The sequence below is a fragment of the Numenius arquata genome, chromosome Z (assembly GCF_964106895.1).
Source record: "Numenius arquata chromosome Z, bNumArq3.hap1.1, whole genome shotgun sequence".
Lineage (NCBI taxonomy): Eukaryota > Metazoa > Chordata > Aves > Charadriiformes > Scolopacidae > Numenius > Numenius arquata.
In genome coordinates, this window is record NC_133616.1 from 42,394,139 (window position 1) to 42,412,867 (window position 18,729).

General features: G+C 42.9%; 1 protein-coding gene across 21 annotated transcripts in view; it reads left to right on the top strand.

The window, feature by feature from the left end:
* The window catches only part of LOC141476950 (transducin-like enhancer protein 4), a 98,230-nt gene that overhangs the window by 46,871 nt on the left and 32,630 nt on the right, over positions 1–18,729 (top strand). For 8 of the 21 annotated variants that reach the window (XM_074165885.1, XM_074165887.1, XM_074165889.1 and 5 more), the window contains exon 7: positions 8,228–8,436. In XM_074165885.1, the coding sequence (XP_074021986.1) occupies positions 8,228–8,436 (209 nt within the window). Of the gene's footprint in view, positions 1–8,227; positions 8,437–8,862; positions 8,880–13,210; positions 13,224–18,729 lie in introns of all 21 variants that reach the window. The other 13 variants (XM_074165895.1, XM_074165906.1, XM_074165905.1 and 10 more) reach the window with 5 other exon arrangements.

Below are 18,729 nucleotides of genomic sequence, written 5' to 3' on the forward strand. Positions count from 1 at the left end.
ATTTTCAATATTTTATTTAGGACTTAATTTTTGTATGCTCTCACTTCACACACAGTAGAAAGGAGAAAAGGCCGTTGCCAAGGTGGTCTGTACTTCAGTGTATGGAAGCTGTCTTCAACCAAATACAGATTTGCCATACCCCATCAGACTCTTGGTCCATTATATGCTATATATTGCCTTCAATGATGGCCTTATACCGGTGCTTTGGAAAAGAAGAAAAAGTATATAAAAGATCTGTTTGAAGTATTGTGAAGGCAGGCGCTTCCCAAAAATGCTTCATTGCAAAATCAGCAATGTTTATGTACTCAGTGGAGATGCAGCCCGTTTAAATATGTACCCTTATTGTACAGTGTAGCCTAAAGACATTTATTATTGTGTCATGGTGTCATACCACAGAGTACTGATATTACCCCAATATATTTGTCATCTAGACTTCTTCCCAACCACAGGGGACTAGGACTCCATACAGTGGATGAGTTAAGCATTTGCTTTTCTTCAGGTATGTGGGTGTCTTCAAACTTAAATGTAGGCTAAAGCAAGGACTTTAGTGCTTAACTGAAATGGACACTAAGGTACTGCATAAGGAAAGTATTTCCAGATGTTAAGTTCATCCATGAAGAAGGAATTTAAGAGGTCTTAAATCTTTAAGTTGTCTCATATTTCAGAATGTTTTGCTTTTGTTAGTGAGACAGTTCCTTGCTTATTGGTTGGTGAACTTTTCACAGGCATTGCCTTGGTATATGAGTGCATCACAAGCATTGATGAACTTACTCCGGTAATGTTTCTGAAACAAGGGAGTACTGCTTTCCCTATTCACCTTTGGAAGGGGCTGAGGCAAAGAGAACAAGTGGTCGGTCCACAGTCTTGGAGCTGCAACTTAAGCCCAGGTGATTTTGGTCCTTGTCAAGACCTTCTTGTATCAAAGCTGCTGTAACTGGGTAACTGCACTAAAGCAAAAGAAATTACTGTAAGTTTCAGTTATTTGACTAATGGGCACAACATTAAGCAGACAGAGCATTTCATCTTTGAATGAAATCTACTTGGAGAGAGGGAGAATGGTGTCCACGTGTCCTAACACCTAGCGTTCACCTGCGGGAAGAGGCTGCACACCACCAAGAAGGGCAGGCATTACAGTGCTCTATACAGGACCAGAGCTGCACCAGAAGTGGCAGCCTTTAAAGATGCAGAATGGGTTGGAAAGAATATTATGAATCCAGGCAACCCAGATTTTTATCCCAATCAAAGACAATTTGCTGAAATGTAACACAGTTTGTGTGTTATAAGCATGACTAACCAGTGTTAGCACTTACTGAGGTATGGAGCCTGTGCTTCTCAGTAATTGCAATCCAGAGATCTGACTTGCTAAGGGATGACTTTGAAAGATGCCTTAAAGAAATGCATGTGTGATATGCATAACATGCATCTCTTTTATGCTAAGACTACAAGGCTCTTAGACTATACCTGTGAGGAAGCTTAGAAGTGAATTATAGTTGCCACATAAAAGCTCTGGTGGTAGAATTGCTTATAGATTTAGCAACTCAGGTTTCTCTGTGACCAGTGGCATTATTTAACTTTTCTTCTAGCTTTTGTTGTTTGATTCATTATAGATCCTGGACGGTACTTGTTTCAGTTTTCAGTCACATTTACGTAGCCTAGGGTTTCAGAAACTTTTTTATGTGAGGACCCTACAAGAAGCTTATTTAGGACTCTGCTGGGAAAAGTGTAGGCATTGCTCTCATCTTCTAATTCTAAAGAAAAGAAGACCAAGATTCACCAGGTCACAACAGGTCACAAGGTCTTTTCCTACTGTCAATCCAGAGGAGAGAAAATGTCTTCCCAGTGTCCGTGGGTAGGACATGAGTGGAGCACTTGGTAAATAAGATACTTGAACCAATGTGCACCTGCCTATCCAGAGCTGATTTTTTCCGTCTTTTCATCTGTGATAGAAGACACACCGCCATCATTACTCTTTTCTCTGCATTCGTCTTTGTGAAAAGGTTTTGAAGTTGAGGTTTGCTATGTGTGGCACGTTTCACACCACTGGCACTCTGTATGGCAAGACCTTGAGCAAACTTGGATTTGGTGCTTTCTGCATTCTCTTGCAGGAGATGTGGATTTTCTTTTCCTTGACTAACAATTGATGGGGGAGAAGGAAGGAGAAGAGAGCTTAAGTGGCATGATCTATGTAAGAATTTCTGCCCTTTATTAAATGATAATAGAAAATGATACTAAAGAGCCTGATTCCTCTTCCCTCTGCCCCCAGTGTGAAATTAAGGTGGAGAGGAGTCCTGCAAGCAGAAGAAGGAACTACTGAACTCCAGGATTCTGGGGGAAGGTGCCCTTGGCCTTTTGCAGGGGACTAGGTTTTTCCTTTATTAAAATGCTTGTCTTTTTTACCACAAATCTTTTATTTGCTAGTGGGTTGTATTAATTTTCTTGTTACTTTTGTCCTATTGTCTACACTGTTTCACTGAATGAAAAATAGTCATGGGGGGAAGGGAGGACAAATAGTGAAACATGTATCCTGACAGATGTTCCTACATATATGATTAAGAACGGAAATGTGCTCTGCATACATTGCCTTTCATCCCACAATATGATTCGGGAGATGACTTTTTGTTCCTAGATCACTTAAAAGATCTTTGAGGCAATTTGTAGAGGTATGATTCTGATTGTTTCTTTGTTATTTATGTAGGAGTTCTAAATGCTCCCCTTCTGATTAATGACAGCTATTGATTTTTTTCCTTCCCCCCATAGTTTTCTCAGCGGAGCTTGCATTTCTCCTGTAGAATCAGCATCCTCAAAGGCAGAAATTACTGATTCTCAGAGAGTAGGAAGCTTGCCATTTGCCTTTTTCTTTTTAGTTTTTTTTAAATATTACTATTGGTCTCATCCTTATTCTCTTTCCTTTTTTATTGCTCTTCATTCTTTTTCCTAGATTTTGTCTAACCTGTGCATTCATTCCCCTTTGTGAACAGAAACAATGTCTGTGTTTTCCAGTAGATCAGCTGCGTATGAGTGTTTAAAGTTCCCACCAACCTCTGATACCTTTCTTTCATACTGGGCACGTTCCTCTACAAAATGATCTCTCTCTCTACACTACATCTGTACCACAGTCTCTTTACGGTTAACCAGTCATTTGATATGTATGCATATAGCTCCAGGACCGTTCCACTGGAGGAACTGCTGCATGACTCTTCGTAGGCTGTTTTGCTGTGTTTTTCTTAACATCAGAAAACCCTTTTTTGTAATGGTATGCCAGCAAAGAGAGAACTGTACAAAGGAAGTACAAACAGTGCACGTCATGTCAGGGGTGTGAACAGGCATGAGAGATAAAAATTCATGTCATACTGAGCACACTCGTAACTGTGTGCGCCAAAGGACTTCCATTTCTTGCTGGTCTTGAATCCACTGACACTGATACTGTGTACTCTTGAGCCATTGTTTTTATGTCTTTATTTCCTCTTCATCTTGGTTACTCTTGTATCTGTATGCTGTTTTACTAATGACTCACTCTGAGCATTCAATCACTTTATCTAACAAATTTCAAACAAACACCAAAGCTATTCTATCCAGATTTTTTTTAGATATCTTCCCAGCAGTATTGCAGGTATGGGTAGTGCACGTGCATGTGTATAGATAAAAAATATCTTTTTGAGACATTAGTTTATTAACATTAGAAATGTCTTCAGGTTAGAGGAGTATGTTCAGGTTGTTTGGATAATGGCTGTGAGCTTTCAGGGTCTGTAAGAGGAAAAGTGGTAGATTACTGCGACACGGAGCTGCTTGGAAAGTATCCAGTAAAAACTTGAATCTTTTCCAGGAAAATAGGCTTTGAATGTGCTGACTATAACAAGAGAGCATTAGAAGTGAATTTGTTAGTGGGTTTATTATCACATTTTACTTTAAATTTGATCTCTTAAGTTGTGTTGGGAAAAGAATTAAGCTAAGCATCAATATTTAGAATTGCAGTTGTAAAAATTAGTGATACTCAGATAAGACCCGTTTGCAAAGCCTTTTTACCCATTTGGTTAGATGTGGCTTTGGAGTTATTTTACTCCTTACTGTAGACTGCCCAGAAGAATATACAGAAAATTAATAAAAACGCAAACAGATTTTTATTTGACATGTGTTACTATTTCTTGAAGGACTTACTTCAGTTTTTACTGCAGAACTAATTTGAATTATCGTCTTCCAAAACTTATTACCAAAAAGAACTTGAGTCTTCTTTTTTGGCTTCTTTCTGATTGCTGGGTTACCCTCATTCTTATATTTTTCTGTATTGGATGTTCCTTAAAAACATTTCAATCTATTTTGCAATTTTGTAGGGCATATTTCTTGGTAGCTAACTGTTGCTGGTTTTATTTTTAAATAGTTCTGGAAAATTTACAGCATAATAAAGCCTGGTGTACTGCCTTCGCAAGTTTTCGCCTATTTTGCATTGATGCTGAAAATGTATGCTTGACTTTATGCATACTGTAGTCAACTGTGATGGGATTGTCTAAAGTTACACCACATGCTAAGAGTTCATAAATAACATGACTGAGGATAACAAATTAAAGAGAAGATGGAGGAGTGGGAAGTGAAAGCATTACAGCAACATCAAAAAAATTATGTGGTTGCTTTGTTGGCTCATTTTCAGCCTCTCCTTGCAAGTTTTTAAATTGTGTCAGATTTTATGATCTAAATTCATGGTACAGGCAGAAACAAACGTAAACTTCCTTCCACAGTGGAATATTTCTGTGTGGGGAGAATATCTTGTCAGTTGTCTTACTCCTCCGTATCTTTGGCATTTTAATGACTAGGGGAGACCACATTTTTTTTACCGCACTTTATCACTAACCTGATGCCAATTGGGTTAAGGAATTGCCTGTGTTTTTATTACTTTTCCTGTAACCAAGCAGCTGCGTACAGGCCACCTGAGAATCTGGTGCTCACAGTGACACCCATGGGCAGTGGAAAAGCAAAACCAAGCTGTGAATGTTGTGGGCATTGTAATATAGTAATAGATCTTAAAGGTCTGGAAATGGCAGTTAGAGATGCACTATCATTTGGTCTTTTCTAAGTATGCCTATTAGCAAACAGTGCTTAATTATGTGATCATACCCTTTTTTTTTTTTTTAACTTTTGCTCTTTTATATTCTGAGAGCAAACGCCTGCCCAGTGTTTCACTTGAATTCTTGTCACTTCTGGTTTTGGGCCACTGCCTCGCTTTTGCCATACAACGTTGCTCACTGTGTTGGAGGACCTCACAGTCCTCTCCTGTACCAATGCAATCCTAGTCTATGACCCTCCTCCTGTTGTTGAACTTTTTATCCCACCCCGGTCTAGCAACGTGCATAATATTGTCTGTGTTTTTGTGGCACAGGCATGTGAGTCTATATTGGAATTTTGGGTGTTAGCTTAGATTTGTTTAGCAGTCTGGTTTTCATACCAAATTGTTTTCTTTGTGCCATCAGAATGTGACTAAATGGCACCAAATTTCTGCTGTATCAGTGAATTACACTTTTGTGACTGTGGGGGCATGTTTTTTCCAGATTTCATGTTCCCATCATTTTCCGTGGAAGAGCTTGATCTCTTCAGAAAAGTTCTCCATGGAAGGAAGGCTGTGGGTTGGGTTTTTTTCCCTGCTCTCTCCAGATATTTTCAGAGCTCTCTGCAATTCAACTTGCAGTGAAAACGTGTCAGTTCTTGGCCCAGAGGGAGTGGGCCAGCCATGCTGTTCTGGGTGACCTCAAGTCACTAGATACTGAGGTATCATTACCCATATTGCTCTTAATACCCCCATTATGTCTGGGAGGCATTAATGATGTTTGGCGCATCCAAGGTGTGGTCCATGCTGCTGTCTTGCTGAGCTATGCAGAGAGATTCCTGACAAAGCAGCAGTAAAAAAGAGGACTGAATTTGTGGTGCAGTTTTCTTCAAGCTCTTTGGAAATCACCCTGTATCCACAGAGGAGATAATTTAGTGCAAATTGGGCAGGTCAGTAGGCAGATCTCTGTGGATTGTACAGTACTGTGCAATGAGTGTCGCTCAGCTGGCACACATTGGTTGACAGTGAAATAGTTAACGTGTGGAAACCTCTGTCATTGTTGATATTCTCAGGCTCTTCTCAAAGTCTTTGCTTCAAACCACTGTTAGATTCAAGCAGATATCTTCTCGCAGTGGTTTATACCATGTTCTCAAACAGGAACAGGAAATTCCTTATTTAAAATGAGACTTCAGAACGCAGGTTATTTTGTCCATTCCTTTTCCTTCTCTCACTCTCCTCCTCCTACCCGAAATCAAGCATGCCAGATTGTTCCCTTGCTGTAAGGCAGCCCCATTCAGACTCTGAAGCTAAACAATAAGCTGTTGGCTCTTGCTTCATTTTGTTGTAGTTAATTTAAAATTCTGAGAAAAGAAGCATCCTTCCATAAGAGCATCAAAAAAGCAAAATGTGTTTAATACTTTCTATAAGAAGGAGCACCTGCTGGAATGACTCAGGTTCACAAGCAAGGAAAGGACTGAGCCTTCCCTCTTCCACCTGGTAAAAGCTTTTTTCTGGTTTTCTTTTTTTTGGTGCTTCTTCCCCTCCTGCCGTTTTTTTTATTTTTTTCCTCACCTTCCTTTTGGATCATTCCCCTCTGTTCCCTGGCACTGATCTGGGTCGGATGACATGTTCGTGCCACTGCCAGTCTGATTCCTCTGGCTGGGTTGTATTTCCCAGAGTAAGAGAAGGATCTGTACTTTCACCAGGAGGGTATTGAGGGTGGCGTGCATGCAGTGTGCCACACGAGTTATCTAGCGTGCTGTATGTGACTCCCAGTTTTTTTACTTTCAGCTCACCCTTATGTAAAGATTCATGCTAGGGAGGGGAGGGAAAAATCAAGTGAACACCACATTTATTGTCTCTTGATTGATTGAAGAGCTGGGTTGCAATGTGGGAAGTGAATTTAGGTTCAAATGAAAAACAAAAGTAGGACTTGAATCTTCACGATTAGGAATTTAGAATGGAACGTTTTCATTCAAAGAAAGTTAAGTTTTAATTTGTTCTTCTTCCAAAGTCCTGTATAGAGACATGCAATGGGGAGAGAGCAATCCTAGAGGACTCCTGATTCAATTTATCATGAATCTTGAGCAGTGACTGCCTGAAAACAAAAAGGAAATTTCAGTGCTAATCTGGTTACTGTATGAACAGCAATTAGTTGGACAGTTAATGGGCAAGTCTTAGACCTGAACAGATCTCTCTTGGGATATATTTAGCATAACTTTTTCACCTGTTTGTTTTGTTGGGTTTTTTTTCCCCCTGCCTTCCCATTAAGTGGCAACAAACAATCTTATCTACCCCACAGTAGTGGGGTATAGTATAGCACAGAGCTTGATGCAGCCCTGGCTGAGGTCAAGCACTCCAATTCGAACCTCTCAAGGGCTTTCTCTATGTGTTGCCAGTGTACTGGTAAAAATGACTTTAAACTCTTGTCAGTGCAGTTACTGGTGCATGCATCACAGTCCCACTCAAATAAACCTGTCACAACACAGAGTCAGCAGCTAGAGAAGAGTACAAGGGCAGGCCTCTAGCTTTTCATTCGAGCATCACTAAACGTGCACAGAGTGCCCAATTATTTCAGCATTATTGAGCAAGCCTACAGGAGGACCCAAGCCTTGCTACATTAGATTTTCTTTAGTAATTTGCTCAAGTACCGCTGAGGACACTTAAAGGGCTTAAAATGGTGGCTGCAACCAGTTTCCTTTTCTGGATTGTTAATTCAGGTTTTCTCTTTCAAATTAACTCTCACTGCATGCTGTGCAGTAGCGCTGGGAGAACTGTTTAACACTAATTTTCTCAATTTTCAGCTTTTTTCTTTTTTTGCATTATATAACTGCTTTTATAGTTACATATGTTTTGATTAGACATGTACGTAGTGCATTTCTGCTAGAAAGAGTAAAATGTAGTATCACTGTCAGAGAAATAAAAATTTCACCAAAAATGTAAAATTCCTATTCCTTTCCTTTATTCTTATTTTATTAAAATTTTTTTGTTGCTCTTTTTATTCAGCCTGAAGTTTAGTGATTGTGTTGTGTCCAAACATATGGACGTTTTTAAAACACCAGTATGTTTGTGAGTTGATACCTGAATCGATCGGATGCATTGGTTGATCTAATCAATCACATCTGATGTACAGCATCAATTGGACAACCCCTGGCTCCCCGAACAAATTCAATATCTGTGTTTCGTTTTTCACAGCAGCAACAACTCCAGGCCCAGCATTTGTCACATGGACATGGTCTTCCCGTGCCACTCACTCCACACCCCTCGGGCTTGCAGCCTCCAGCCATCCCTCCCATTGGCAGCAGTGCTGGTCTCCTGGCACTGTCCAGTGCACTGGGGGGGCAGTCCCACCTCCCAATTAAAGATGAGAAGAAGCACCATGATAACGATCACCAAAGAGGTAGGTGCTGCTAGATGAGTGTGTGTCTTCATACGTTTCTCTCTTCTTCTTTCATTTTCATGAAACTCTCCTCTTAAAAAAAAAAAAGGGGGGGGGGCAAAAAAAAAAAAAAAAAAAAAGACTTTTCAAAAGTATTCCTAGCTAATTGCCTCAGTGTTCATTATCTAACAGTAGCCAGAAATTGTGTTCAAATGCTAGAAATCCAGTTTTATAAATCTGGTGGTACAGTATTAATAATTAACTGTACAGAAAAGTTAACATCTGTGCAATTTATTATTTAACAGACATCAGGATTCTTTCTTCTGAGTATGATAAATGTGTAATTTTATGTAAACTAACTAGTACTTTTCTCTTTCTCTCTACCCCCACCTCCTCATCCCCTGCCACCGCCTCCTCTCCTCCTTGCGCACGGGGGCTGCTCTGCGTGCAGACAGAGACTCCATCAAGGTAGGACTTCATTTTGCAGATGTAAAGGGTGGCTTCAAAGAGCTGCACGCTGCTCTTTCTGAAGTGTGGCTCAGTGGTGGAAAAAGTCGCAAAGTGAAACTGGGTTGTCAAGCTCATGCTGATGAGCAGAGCCCTGCGTAGACTGTGTATCATGCTTAGAAAGTGTCTAGTAGTGGGGACAGCTCGGGTTGCAGGCGACGTGCCGTCCGGTGGGTTTGGGGGAACAGCATTGAGGCTGTTCCTGGATATAAAGAAGGGGCTGCCCAGGGTCTCTGCTCAAGCTTGTGAGACAGAAATAGTTAGCCGGTAGTTTTAGGTCATTTGGAGGCTGTAAACTCTAATTCTGATATATCCTAATAATGCAGTTAATGGAAGGAGAGCTCTGTCACTTGCAGGGGAGGGGTGGGCTGCTGCTCACTGTCCTTGCCAAAGCAGTTTGAGAGCAGTGAGCTGCCATCCCCTACCCGGACAAGGGTAGTACTTACAGTGAGGATCCTACCTTCTGTTTCCAAAAGTTAATTTTCAGGGTATGAATGGCTCTGCAGCATACATGTGTGCGCCATCCCATGCATGGTAGTGTTTATAAGCAGATGTAGGGCACACCTTGTGGCTTGTGTAAATTTAAGCATTCAGTGATGCATACAACTACGATTCAGCGTTTGTGCCTGGATGCTAGTCCATACTGGATAGCCACCGGAGTCTTTCAGAGGCTCCTGGGCTTTTAATGCTGCAAGTGGGGAGGTTTTGGCCGTGCCCTCTCCTGGATCCGTCTGCTTTCATTGCTGCTGCTGGCCATTTACCAGCTTGCAGCAGACCTGGTTGTTGCCAGCTATGCGGTTAACTACCCAGCCCCAGGTAGCTGGGTGCAGTTACAGAGGAGACTCAGTGGCTTCCACAATTTTCAGGAGCATAAGATTAAGTCTTTTTAGGTGATGGTGAGTGTGAAATGGAAAATACACTTCCCTTACAAAGGGCCAAACCTATGCCCGCCTTATTGAGCGCTTACAACCAATTTGTCAAGTTTTTAGTGGTGCTTTTTTGTAGGAAGGTGTAATTTATTATTGGTGTTGGCCAAGTGGCAGAAGATGTGTTTACAGCACGAATCTTGGGGTGCATTAGACAAGATTACCAGGAGCTTGCCAGGCAGATGTTACTGGTGAGCCCCAGATGACATCAGGAGGAGCCGGTGTTGGGCACCAGGCTTTGCTCCCGCCAGAGACCTGTCTGGCCAGGGCTGCCGTGCAAGGGTCTACACCTTTGCTTCCCCAGCAGCTCCAGGTGAAGACTTGTCCCGTAGCCTTCCCCATACTGCCACGGGCAACTCTGCCACGTCCCAGCCGAGTGCAGCTCAGCCGATGGTTGTCAGTTTTGCTGTTACCCACATGGCTTTGCATAACAACCAGGAGCTGACAGGAACTGTCAGTTTTTTACAGTGAGCAGCAAAGGCACTGAAGCTGTCTACCCGCAGACATAGGACAACAACGTGTCGGATTTCACTTCAACTTCCTTGTCATGAGGGCTAGAAACTGGAATTACCGCTTTATGCAGCAAGGCTGAGGGCAGATTAATGTTGATTTCCCTGGAACACCCCCTGTTTGCTGTGAACAGATAGGCTTAGTCCATTTTCTTTTTTCCTGCACCCAAACAAACGAGTACAAGTAAGGCAGATACCTAAATGTGGGAATATAAACCCACCTGATTTCTTCAGCGATTTTACATACCTGTACAGTTGGAACCACGAGCGTTTCACTCGAGAAGGTGAATGAGGAGAACTGCCAGTATATGCCAATCACTGTTCTTAAACAAAATAGCTAGTAATGTTTCTGTAATGTCTGTGGGGTGTTGGGGTGTTTATGCTGGCATGGGTGTTTTGGGTAGTGTTTATACCAAAGAGGCTGATTTTGCCTGGGAGTGATTCAAAGGCACTGTTATTCATACAGCTTTGAGACAGAGAGGAGGGCGTCCCTACTTTGTGCCAATTTACTTTGAAATGATAAGTGGATGTTTGTCTTGCATGGTGTTCAGGTTGTGAGTTGGCTTGTGTGTCAGCATTACAGGGCTTGCTGCCAGCTTTGCAAGGTGAAATAGTTTGCTAATTTCCTTAAATGTTTTCAGTGATGCCCAGAGTAGCAGTTAGTCGCTTGTTCGATCGATCTGTCCTCCCTTAAGTGGCTCCTGGTTAAGAGAGGCTTTTTATGATTGTCTGCTATGTGACTTGAGATGGTTTTTGTCAGCCAGAACGTGCCAGTTGCCAGCAGCTGGAGTCTGTGTGCTTGTATGAAATAATTTATTCATGCAGGATAATGCTCCTTAACATTTAACAGGTAATGAACGTGACATAAATTTCTTTCTTGCTTTTAATTTTTCCCTTTCCTCTTCTAATGTGCAAACAGGCAGCTCTGGTACTCTAAATAGTAAGTAATTTTTGGCCATCTGTCAAAAGAAAATTTCAATACAAATTTAAATTAATGGTGCCTGAAATTTTTTATAGCTCCTCTAAAAGCCTCTAATGTGCAGAAAATTCTGAATCTGCTGGTAGTAATTAGTGTAGCATGTAATGAGGATATGGGCAATGTTATACAGCCCCAGTGTAACATTTTGATATGGTAGCAAAATTTTGATTTATACAAGGTTGTGCCTGGGTTTAATTGTGAGAGACACTTTAAAGTATTTTCTTGCTGATACAGATTATTAAGCAGGGCAGATTTTAGAATAGCTCATAAAGTGTAAATTTACGCTTTAGTATATGATTTAGATAATGAAGGTACCCTGCCCATTTCTACAAAGAAAGGAGTTCAGCTGAAGTGTCCTGCTTCTTGCCACCACTTCCAGCGCTTTGGATTTGCTGGGCTGCTGTCTTTGTGAAACTTTTGTCTCTAGCTGTGCTGGTCCCGATCCTCCTCCTGGTTCAGGCCAGGGAAAAGGCAGTTTGCATCACTCCTCTAAACATGATGTTTTCTGCCTGGTAAGCCAATGCGGGCTCGCATCTGTCCCAGCACCTTCCTGGAGCGAGCAGTTCACTGCTGAAACGAAGTAGTCGCCTTCCAGATGACATGAGAGTGTCCAGGAGCAATTCCTGATCAGCGTTGGCACAGCAAGCTCCGTGGAGAAGTGTGGCTTTGGGAGAGCTTTGATTTCATGTTGGATTCAGTCCTCCGAATCCTTTGCAAAGTTCGAAGTGTGGGAAAACTCCAGGGGTGGTAAACTGGGTCACGGGAGCGCTCTTTGTGCAGCGGCAAGGCTGCTGAGCAGACAAAGGGAAGGGAAGGGTGGCAAGTGCCAGGGCTGTGCTCAGAGCGCAGCCCTGGCTTAAGGGCTCTGAGGGAATATAATGTGTTTAGACAGAAAGACAAACAGCTCTGCAGTTAACCGAGCACCTTTTCACAGAGGGCTTGGTGTGTCCACTTTTCAAAGCAGTAAAACTTCTTTAAAAAAACAAAACAAAACAAAAACACAACCGAAGGATTGTTCTTCAGTGGGTTCTTGCTTGCTAATTGCACCCCATAGGATTTTTCCACCTCCTGCAAGAACTGCTGACAGAGGAGGCATGTCATTCTTCCCAGCCCTGGTACCCTCTCTGGGACAAATGGCAAAAGTTTCTCTGGTCCCTAACAAAGTCCCTTCTGTAAAACATACCTTGTGAAGAAGCTAAGGAAGCATTTTGTGTGCAAAAGCACCACCTGGCAGAAAGTAGTCTAACACTAGCAAGCACATCCCGTGTCTCATGCTGTGGCAGCTGGAGTGAAGGAGCCCCCCGATGCTGGCTGGGCTGCAGGCCTGCCAGAGGTAGCCAGGATATCCCTGAGCAGGTTCTTCAAGAACTTGAGTCTTCTGAATCACTGCCTCCTATGCAGGATTCCTCTCATGTAACTTGTTACCATATCTGTTGTTTTCTGTATTAATTGAATAAGGAAAAATACTGAAATGGTGCGTTGCCTTTGCTGGGTTTTTTTTTGTTTGGTTTGGTTTTTTTGTGGTTTTTTTTAACCTGAATTGTAAATTATTTGAGGCAGAGACCATGCCCATAGTAAGACTTGCCACCGTGGTGGAGACTCTTCATTTTGGTGCTGGCAGCAACAAGTGCCAACGATTAAAAGCTGCGGTCTTGTGGCAGGAATAAAATAGGTTGTTTGAGATTCCTCTGGAAAAAAAAAAGTTTTAAATGAGAGGATCTGAAATAACACATCAAATGCAGGTTTGGGATGAATTTCTGTGCAACATGCTAGTGAACTAGGAGAAGTCTGTCAGGACAAATTCAAGTGGGGTTAGCAATAAGCTTACTTTTGCCTTAATCTGTGTGAAGGCTAATAATAACACGGGGCAGATAACAGGGAAAGTGGATGGGTGCTATTCCCACTTTCCATTTACATTTGTGGTGGCAGGTGCTCCAGTGCTTCTCAATTTAGCTTCTTGAGCTGTTAGCCACTATTAAGTGTTTAGACCTCTGTTCATTTAGTCTGTAAGTAAGAGTAAGCTGCTTACTCCTGCAGCTGTAGTTTGATACTTTAAAATAAATAAAAAAAAAAGTTGTATGAGTGTAATGCTTCTGGAAAGAACAAAGCAGTTTAAAATCAAAATGCCCAACATGTATTCCCAACGTGTATTATAAGACTTTTGGGTATTACCAAATGTAATTACATTGCTCAAACTTAGTTATTCTGCTGGTAGAGGAATATCACATAAACTGCTGTGAGGTACTGCTGTGGACTTTGTCTTAATTGTCAGGTTTCTTTTAAATGAGACTTCCTCTAGTGGCACAAGTGTCGTGCCAAATGTCTTTGCATGCAGTATGTATGTAACAAGCCAAAGAAATGTAGTTATCTCTTAGACCCCTAAAGAAATTTACAGGATTTATTTCCTGATCATTTTGTTATTTTGTCACTTTAGTACCATTCAGCTGAAAAGTGCTTCACAGGCTTGTTAAAATCCAAATGTTTCACACTCGTGTCATGGATTCTGCTCCTGCCGTTCTCCGTTTGGAAACGAGGCATTGTGTGTATTTTGCTTTCCGTAATGATGAAGCGGTAGTTTTAAGCTGAGTATATTTGAACTAAACTTTGTTCTGCGAGAGCTGTGTTTTTGATCTTCGTGGGTGTTTCAGGGGTAGTGATATCAAAATATAATGAGTAACTTCTGTTGGCTTGCGATACAGTAATTTTTTCAGTATTAATTGATATCTGCCTCTGGGCGTGTAAGCTGTGCCGAATGTAACAGGTGCCCTAATTCCAGAAAATGTGTTGTAATTGTTTGTTTATGGAACAGATGAATAAATATCTGTGGGGCATAGCTGGTCCTCAGGTGGTGAACGTGAATGGATTAATGATGTGATTGGGTGAGACATGCTTGTTTGTTGCAGTCTCGTCCAGTAACTGTCTGCTGAAGCAGAACAAATATTAATTAGCAGGGTCCTGTTTGTTGTCTCGGTCTATCTTATGGAGCTTATTTTTTGGCGCTGCTTTTTTTTCTTAATAACCTTTTCATGGCTAGACTTTCGTAGCACGTCATTCAAGCCCTGTGGTTTTTAACAGATTTTTGGAAAATGAAACTGAACCTCAGGTGTGTATCTCCGTGGTGTGTTTTTTTTCTTTTCTTTCCCCCCACTTCCCACCCCAACTGAGTTTTACATTTCTTTCTTTCATTCAGTGTCATATCATTTGCCTTTTTAATGAGGCCGTCTGGGAATTTTAATTTAGTGTAGAGCATTTGTACGAAAGTAACAGCACATACTCTGGTATCAAAAGAATTAGCTACTTCTGCCATTTTCAATGGCTTCACCTCCTTTACCCAATAGATTTTTTTCCAGCTTCTGTGTATAAGCTGTACACTGGCGTCTTACCTTGCACCCTTTTGCCAGTTACCACAGGGTGACTCTTGTTCGGTGGTGTGCCCACATTTGGACAAACTCCTGCAGCTATCAAACTTTGTTTTGCCACTTAGTGATTTAGGGTCACTCAAACATTCTCTCTCCAGATGCTCTTTTCACCCAGGAGGCAAACACTTACATGGGCTGTAATTTCTAACCTGAGCAGTCATGTCTAATTATTTCCATGGCAACAGACTGTGATGTTGATAACACAGGATTATGACTTCACGTCGTAGAGTAGGAAGAGGAAGTTTGCTGGGGTGAGGAGGTGGGTGGAAAGGTCTTCTCTAGCGCAAAGGCTTTGACAATGTAATAGCTGGGGGAAAAGAAGCAAAGGGAGGGAGTGAATTTGTTTATTATCTCTTTTGAAGTTCTCCTCATTGTAAGCGTGCAATTAAAATCATACTTTGAATGCTGGCATTGATGGCTTACACCAGTTTATTCATGGTGAACGTGTCTGGAATGAAGAACATGCTTGCAGGTCGGGTTAAATAGGTGTTAGTCAAAGTAATGGGAAAAGATAAACAATACTTACCATTTTTTGTCAAAGCGGGACACAAGCTAGATGGCTGCTTTTTGCCTTATAGACATCTGTTGGCGCTGTGATACATTTTTTTTGTTGTTGTTGTATTGAGCACTTAGCGCTTTGATTTTGAGTTGTCTGTAAAACCCTTAGACCTAAAGTAACTCAAACAACCCTTACTTCTATTGCAAATCCTTTGTTTGTATTGCAAATCAATGGATTCCTTGAGCATGCTGATTATCTGCTAAAGGGAGGGAAGGAGGACAGATTACTTTCTGGAATCAGCGATTTAGATGACATGTGTTGGAAGTTTCTGTCCTCTGGCTAAAGTCCCTGAATGCTAGTAGTAGGTTCATATTTGTATTGCTATTCCAACAGTCAAACTGTTGTCAGTCTCTTAGGTTGATTTTAGATTCTCAAGTTATTATGCAAGCTTGTTGAGTACATCATGAATTACAAAGTTTTAGCTGTGCTTTGAGGGAAGAAGCAATTAGGTCGGCCAGCAGGAATCGGCCATTGAGGGGAATTTGCAGGAAAGTTACACCGTGTCTCCTGTCTCTCTCTGGTACAGCTCTAATTGAGTCGAATAATTAATTAAATATCTAAAGCTCGATTAGCCTATTCTGCATAGCAATTTGAGAAGTCCTGTGTTTTCTTGAGCGACATTTGGCCTTTTGAAGAACAAAAAATTGGAAATGCTAATGTTTTTCAGCCAACTAAGGGAAGAAAATAAAAATGTCTCCATAGCAACAAAGCTTCTTTCTAGATGGTTTCCTGAGATATTCCTGAACCAGAAGCAGATGTCTGATTTGAGAATCTCGCCTCCTTCAATGTAAACAAATAACTTCTAGGCAGGTGTTGGAAATAATATGGAAATCCTATTAAGGGGCCCTGGGTTCCTGTCACTCAGGAAGCCCCTGCCACAAAAGGGTTGGTTGTCTGAATAAAGGAGGCAGAGTAAATTCTCGTTAGGCTTTAGCTTTTCCCAGGAAATGATTGTCTCTGCGTGCTCTTTCTCCTGTGAGCCTGAATGCAAGCGTTCCTTCTATTGATCCCCGCTGCCACCCTTGCTTTCTCCCTCTCCTCTCCTGCTGGATTAGCGCTTGATGTTGGTGGTGGCAGCGGCTGCTGCTGCTTGGGGCGTTGTGGCATTTGTGATTTTAACCCCCATCCCTCCATCCCCAACCCTGTCTCGGCCAGTGAGAGGACAGCCAGAGGAGATGTCCAGTGCCAGCCTGGAACGAGGAGAGGATGGGAAGCGGGTGATGGGGAGGCAGAGCAGATGAGTCCTGGGCAGCTTATAGCTCCAGCTTGTTTGTGTGAATTTATAGATGATGTTGTAGCCCTTGGCACTGCTAGACCGAGCATCGTCTGGACATGGGATTGTGCTTTTCCTTCTTCATAGGGACCATGGCTTTGGAGGGGCTGTGGTAATGGTTTCGATGTGTGTAGCTTGCTGGTGTCGCATGTTGGAATTCACAATGAGAGTGTGCTTTTTCTCTTAATGTATCTAGGAAGTTGTTGGGTCTTTTTTTTTTTCTTTTTAATTCTTTCGAAGTTTCTGAGAAAATGTGCCTGCTGTCAGTGGTCTGTTAGTCTAATGTGACACTTGTGCCACCTTAGCACTTGCCGGTATCAGTTTTGCCCCCAGACCCCACTGTGCTGAGCCCTGCACTACCACAGCCCAGGGACCAGCTTACCTGTAGCCTAGAGGCGAAAACTTCAAATCCGGGCATCAGGTGGGAGCAGGCGCTGAGGACACATTTTCCAGGGTTTCTAGGCTGGAAGCAGACACTGTGTGTATGCGTGTTCCCCCCCCTTCTCCGTCTCCACTTTTCTCAGTGTGCCAGACGTGCATAGTGATGCTCTTAATAACACTCAGAGGGTTAAATGTGGATAAACACAAAACAAGGCTTCTGAAAAGCCTGACGATTATCATGCAGCATTTCTCGGACTATAGCCCCCGAGACGCACTTCATAAAGCCAATAAAGCGCACACCGGTGGTCTCCCGTTGCCCTGGCAACGGACCACAGGGCACCCTGTGTGTGAAATGCATGAACATCTGCGAATTAATCTTTTTTAGTTTGTTCTTTCCTTGGCACCGGCGGGGCCACGCTGGCTGGCAGCGGTGGGGGCTGGGCTGGAGGGTCCCCCAGGGATGCCCCCAATGTCTGGCAGAGGGGGTGAAGCCGGGCCCCTCCCGGCAAGCGCTTCCTGTGGTGGAGGGACGTGGCCTGATGGCGCTCTTGCAGGGATGCCGTTAGCTTGCTTTTGGCTGCACAGGGGAACAAATAAAAAAAAATTCTCTTAACACATCTCTTGATGTGTTATTGGGCTTGTCGGTCTGCCATGAAAAAAGCAATCTGAGGGGAAAATTGAAATAAGTGCTCGTGTCCGTACCGCAGTTTACTGGACTTCACGACTCCCGTGCTCTGCTGTCACTGGACCGTGGTGGAAACAGAAGTCGAGGGGTACCAGCTCTGGCGCAAACCACAAAATGGAGCCGTGTAACTGCCGGGACTGCGCTTGAGAGATGCAAAGCCCGGGTGGTAACCGCTGCCTCCCAGAGTGGTTACCCAGGGCGGCAGGGACGCGGGTTCCCCACCCCTTCTCCTCGCCCCCACCGCAAGCACCGCGGCGGGATGCGGGGAGCGGGATGCGGGTCTGGTGTCCGGCCGCCGGCTGCCAGCGCAGGGCTGGCCCCTCCGCTCTCCACCGAATCTCCGGGAGGACTGTAGGGGGAACACTGTGTATGTCGTATCATCGGTGAATGCTGGATGTAATCAGTGTTTTAATGAGGCATTGGAAGTGAAATGCCGCTTTAATCTGCTAATTGCATTAAGAGGACAGCAGATTGCTCTGTATCACTTCTTTTTGAGCTGCGAGCTTATCAAAGAGTACCGTGGTGCTTTTAAGTGAGGTATTGCAGCCAGTCGGACGCTACTTGTTTGCATATGAATATATTAGCAGACACAGCTGTACCTCTGTTTTTCTGCCTCCCGAGAGGCAGTGAAAGCAGCTGTGGGAGTTTCCTTAACACGTACTTACGAGTAAGTGGGGCGGGAGGGAGGGAGAAGGGAAAAATTTCGACGCGGTTTGTTCCTTTCTTCATGCAGAGGGTGAGCGCTCGGCTGTCGTAGCTTCTCCGTGCAGTGAAGCAGCCACTATATTTTTTCAAAGGGGACATACAGCCATTTCTTTACTGTATTAATTTGGCCAGGTCAAAGTAAATAGTAACACTGATTTTGCTGGCAGTGTCCTTCCTGGTCACACTGGTGTGTACTGCAGAGGTGCAGTGCAGGGCCAGGAGAGGTGTCTCCCTATGGCAGCTACCCCCTGGAAGGAGAGTTGTCCACAGGGGTGTGTGGTGAGAGTTTGGCAGACCACATGCAACACAAAACTTAGCAGCTACAGCAATGTATTTCTGAGTCTTTCGCTCATTTTATTTTAATAACAAAGTGGC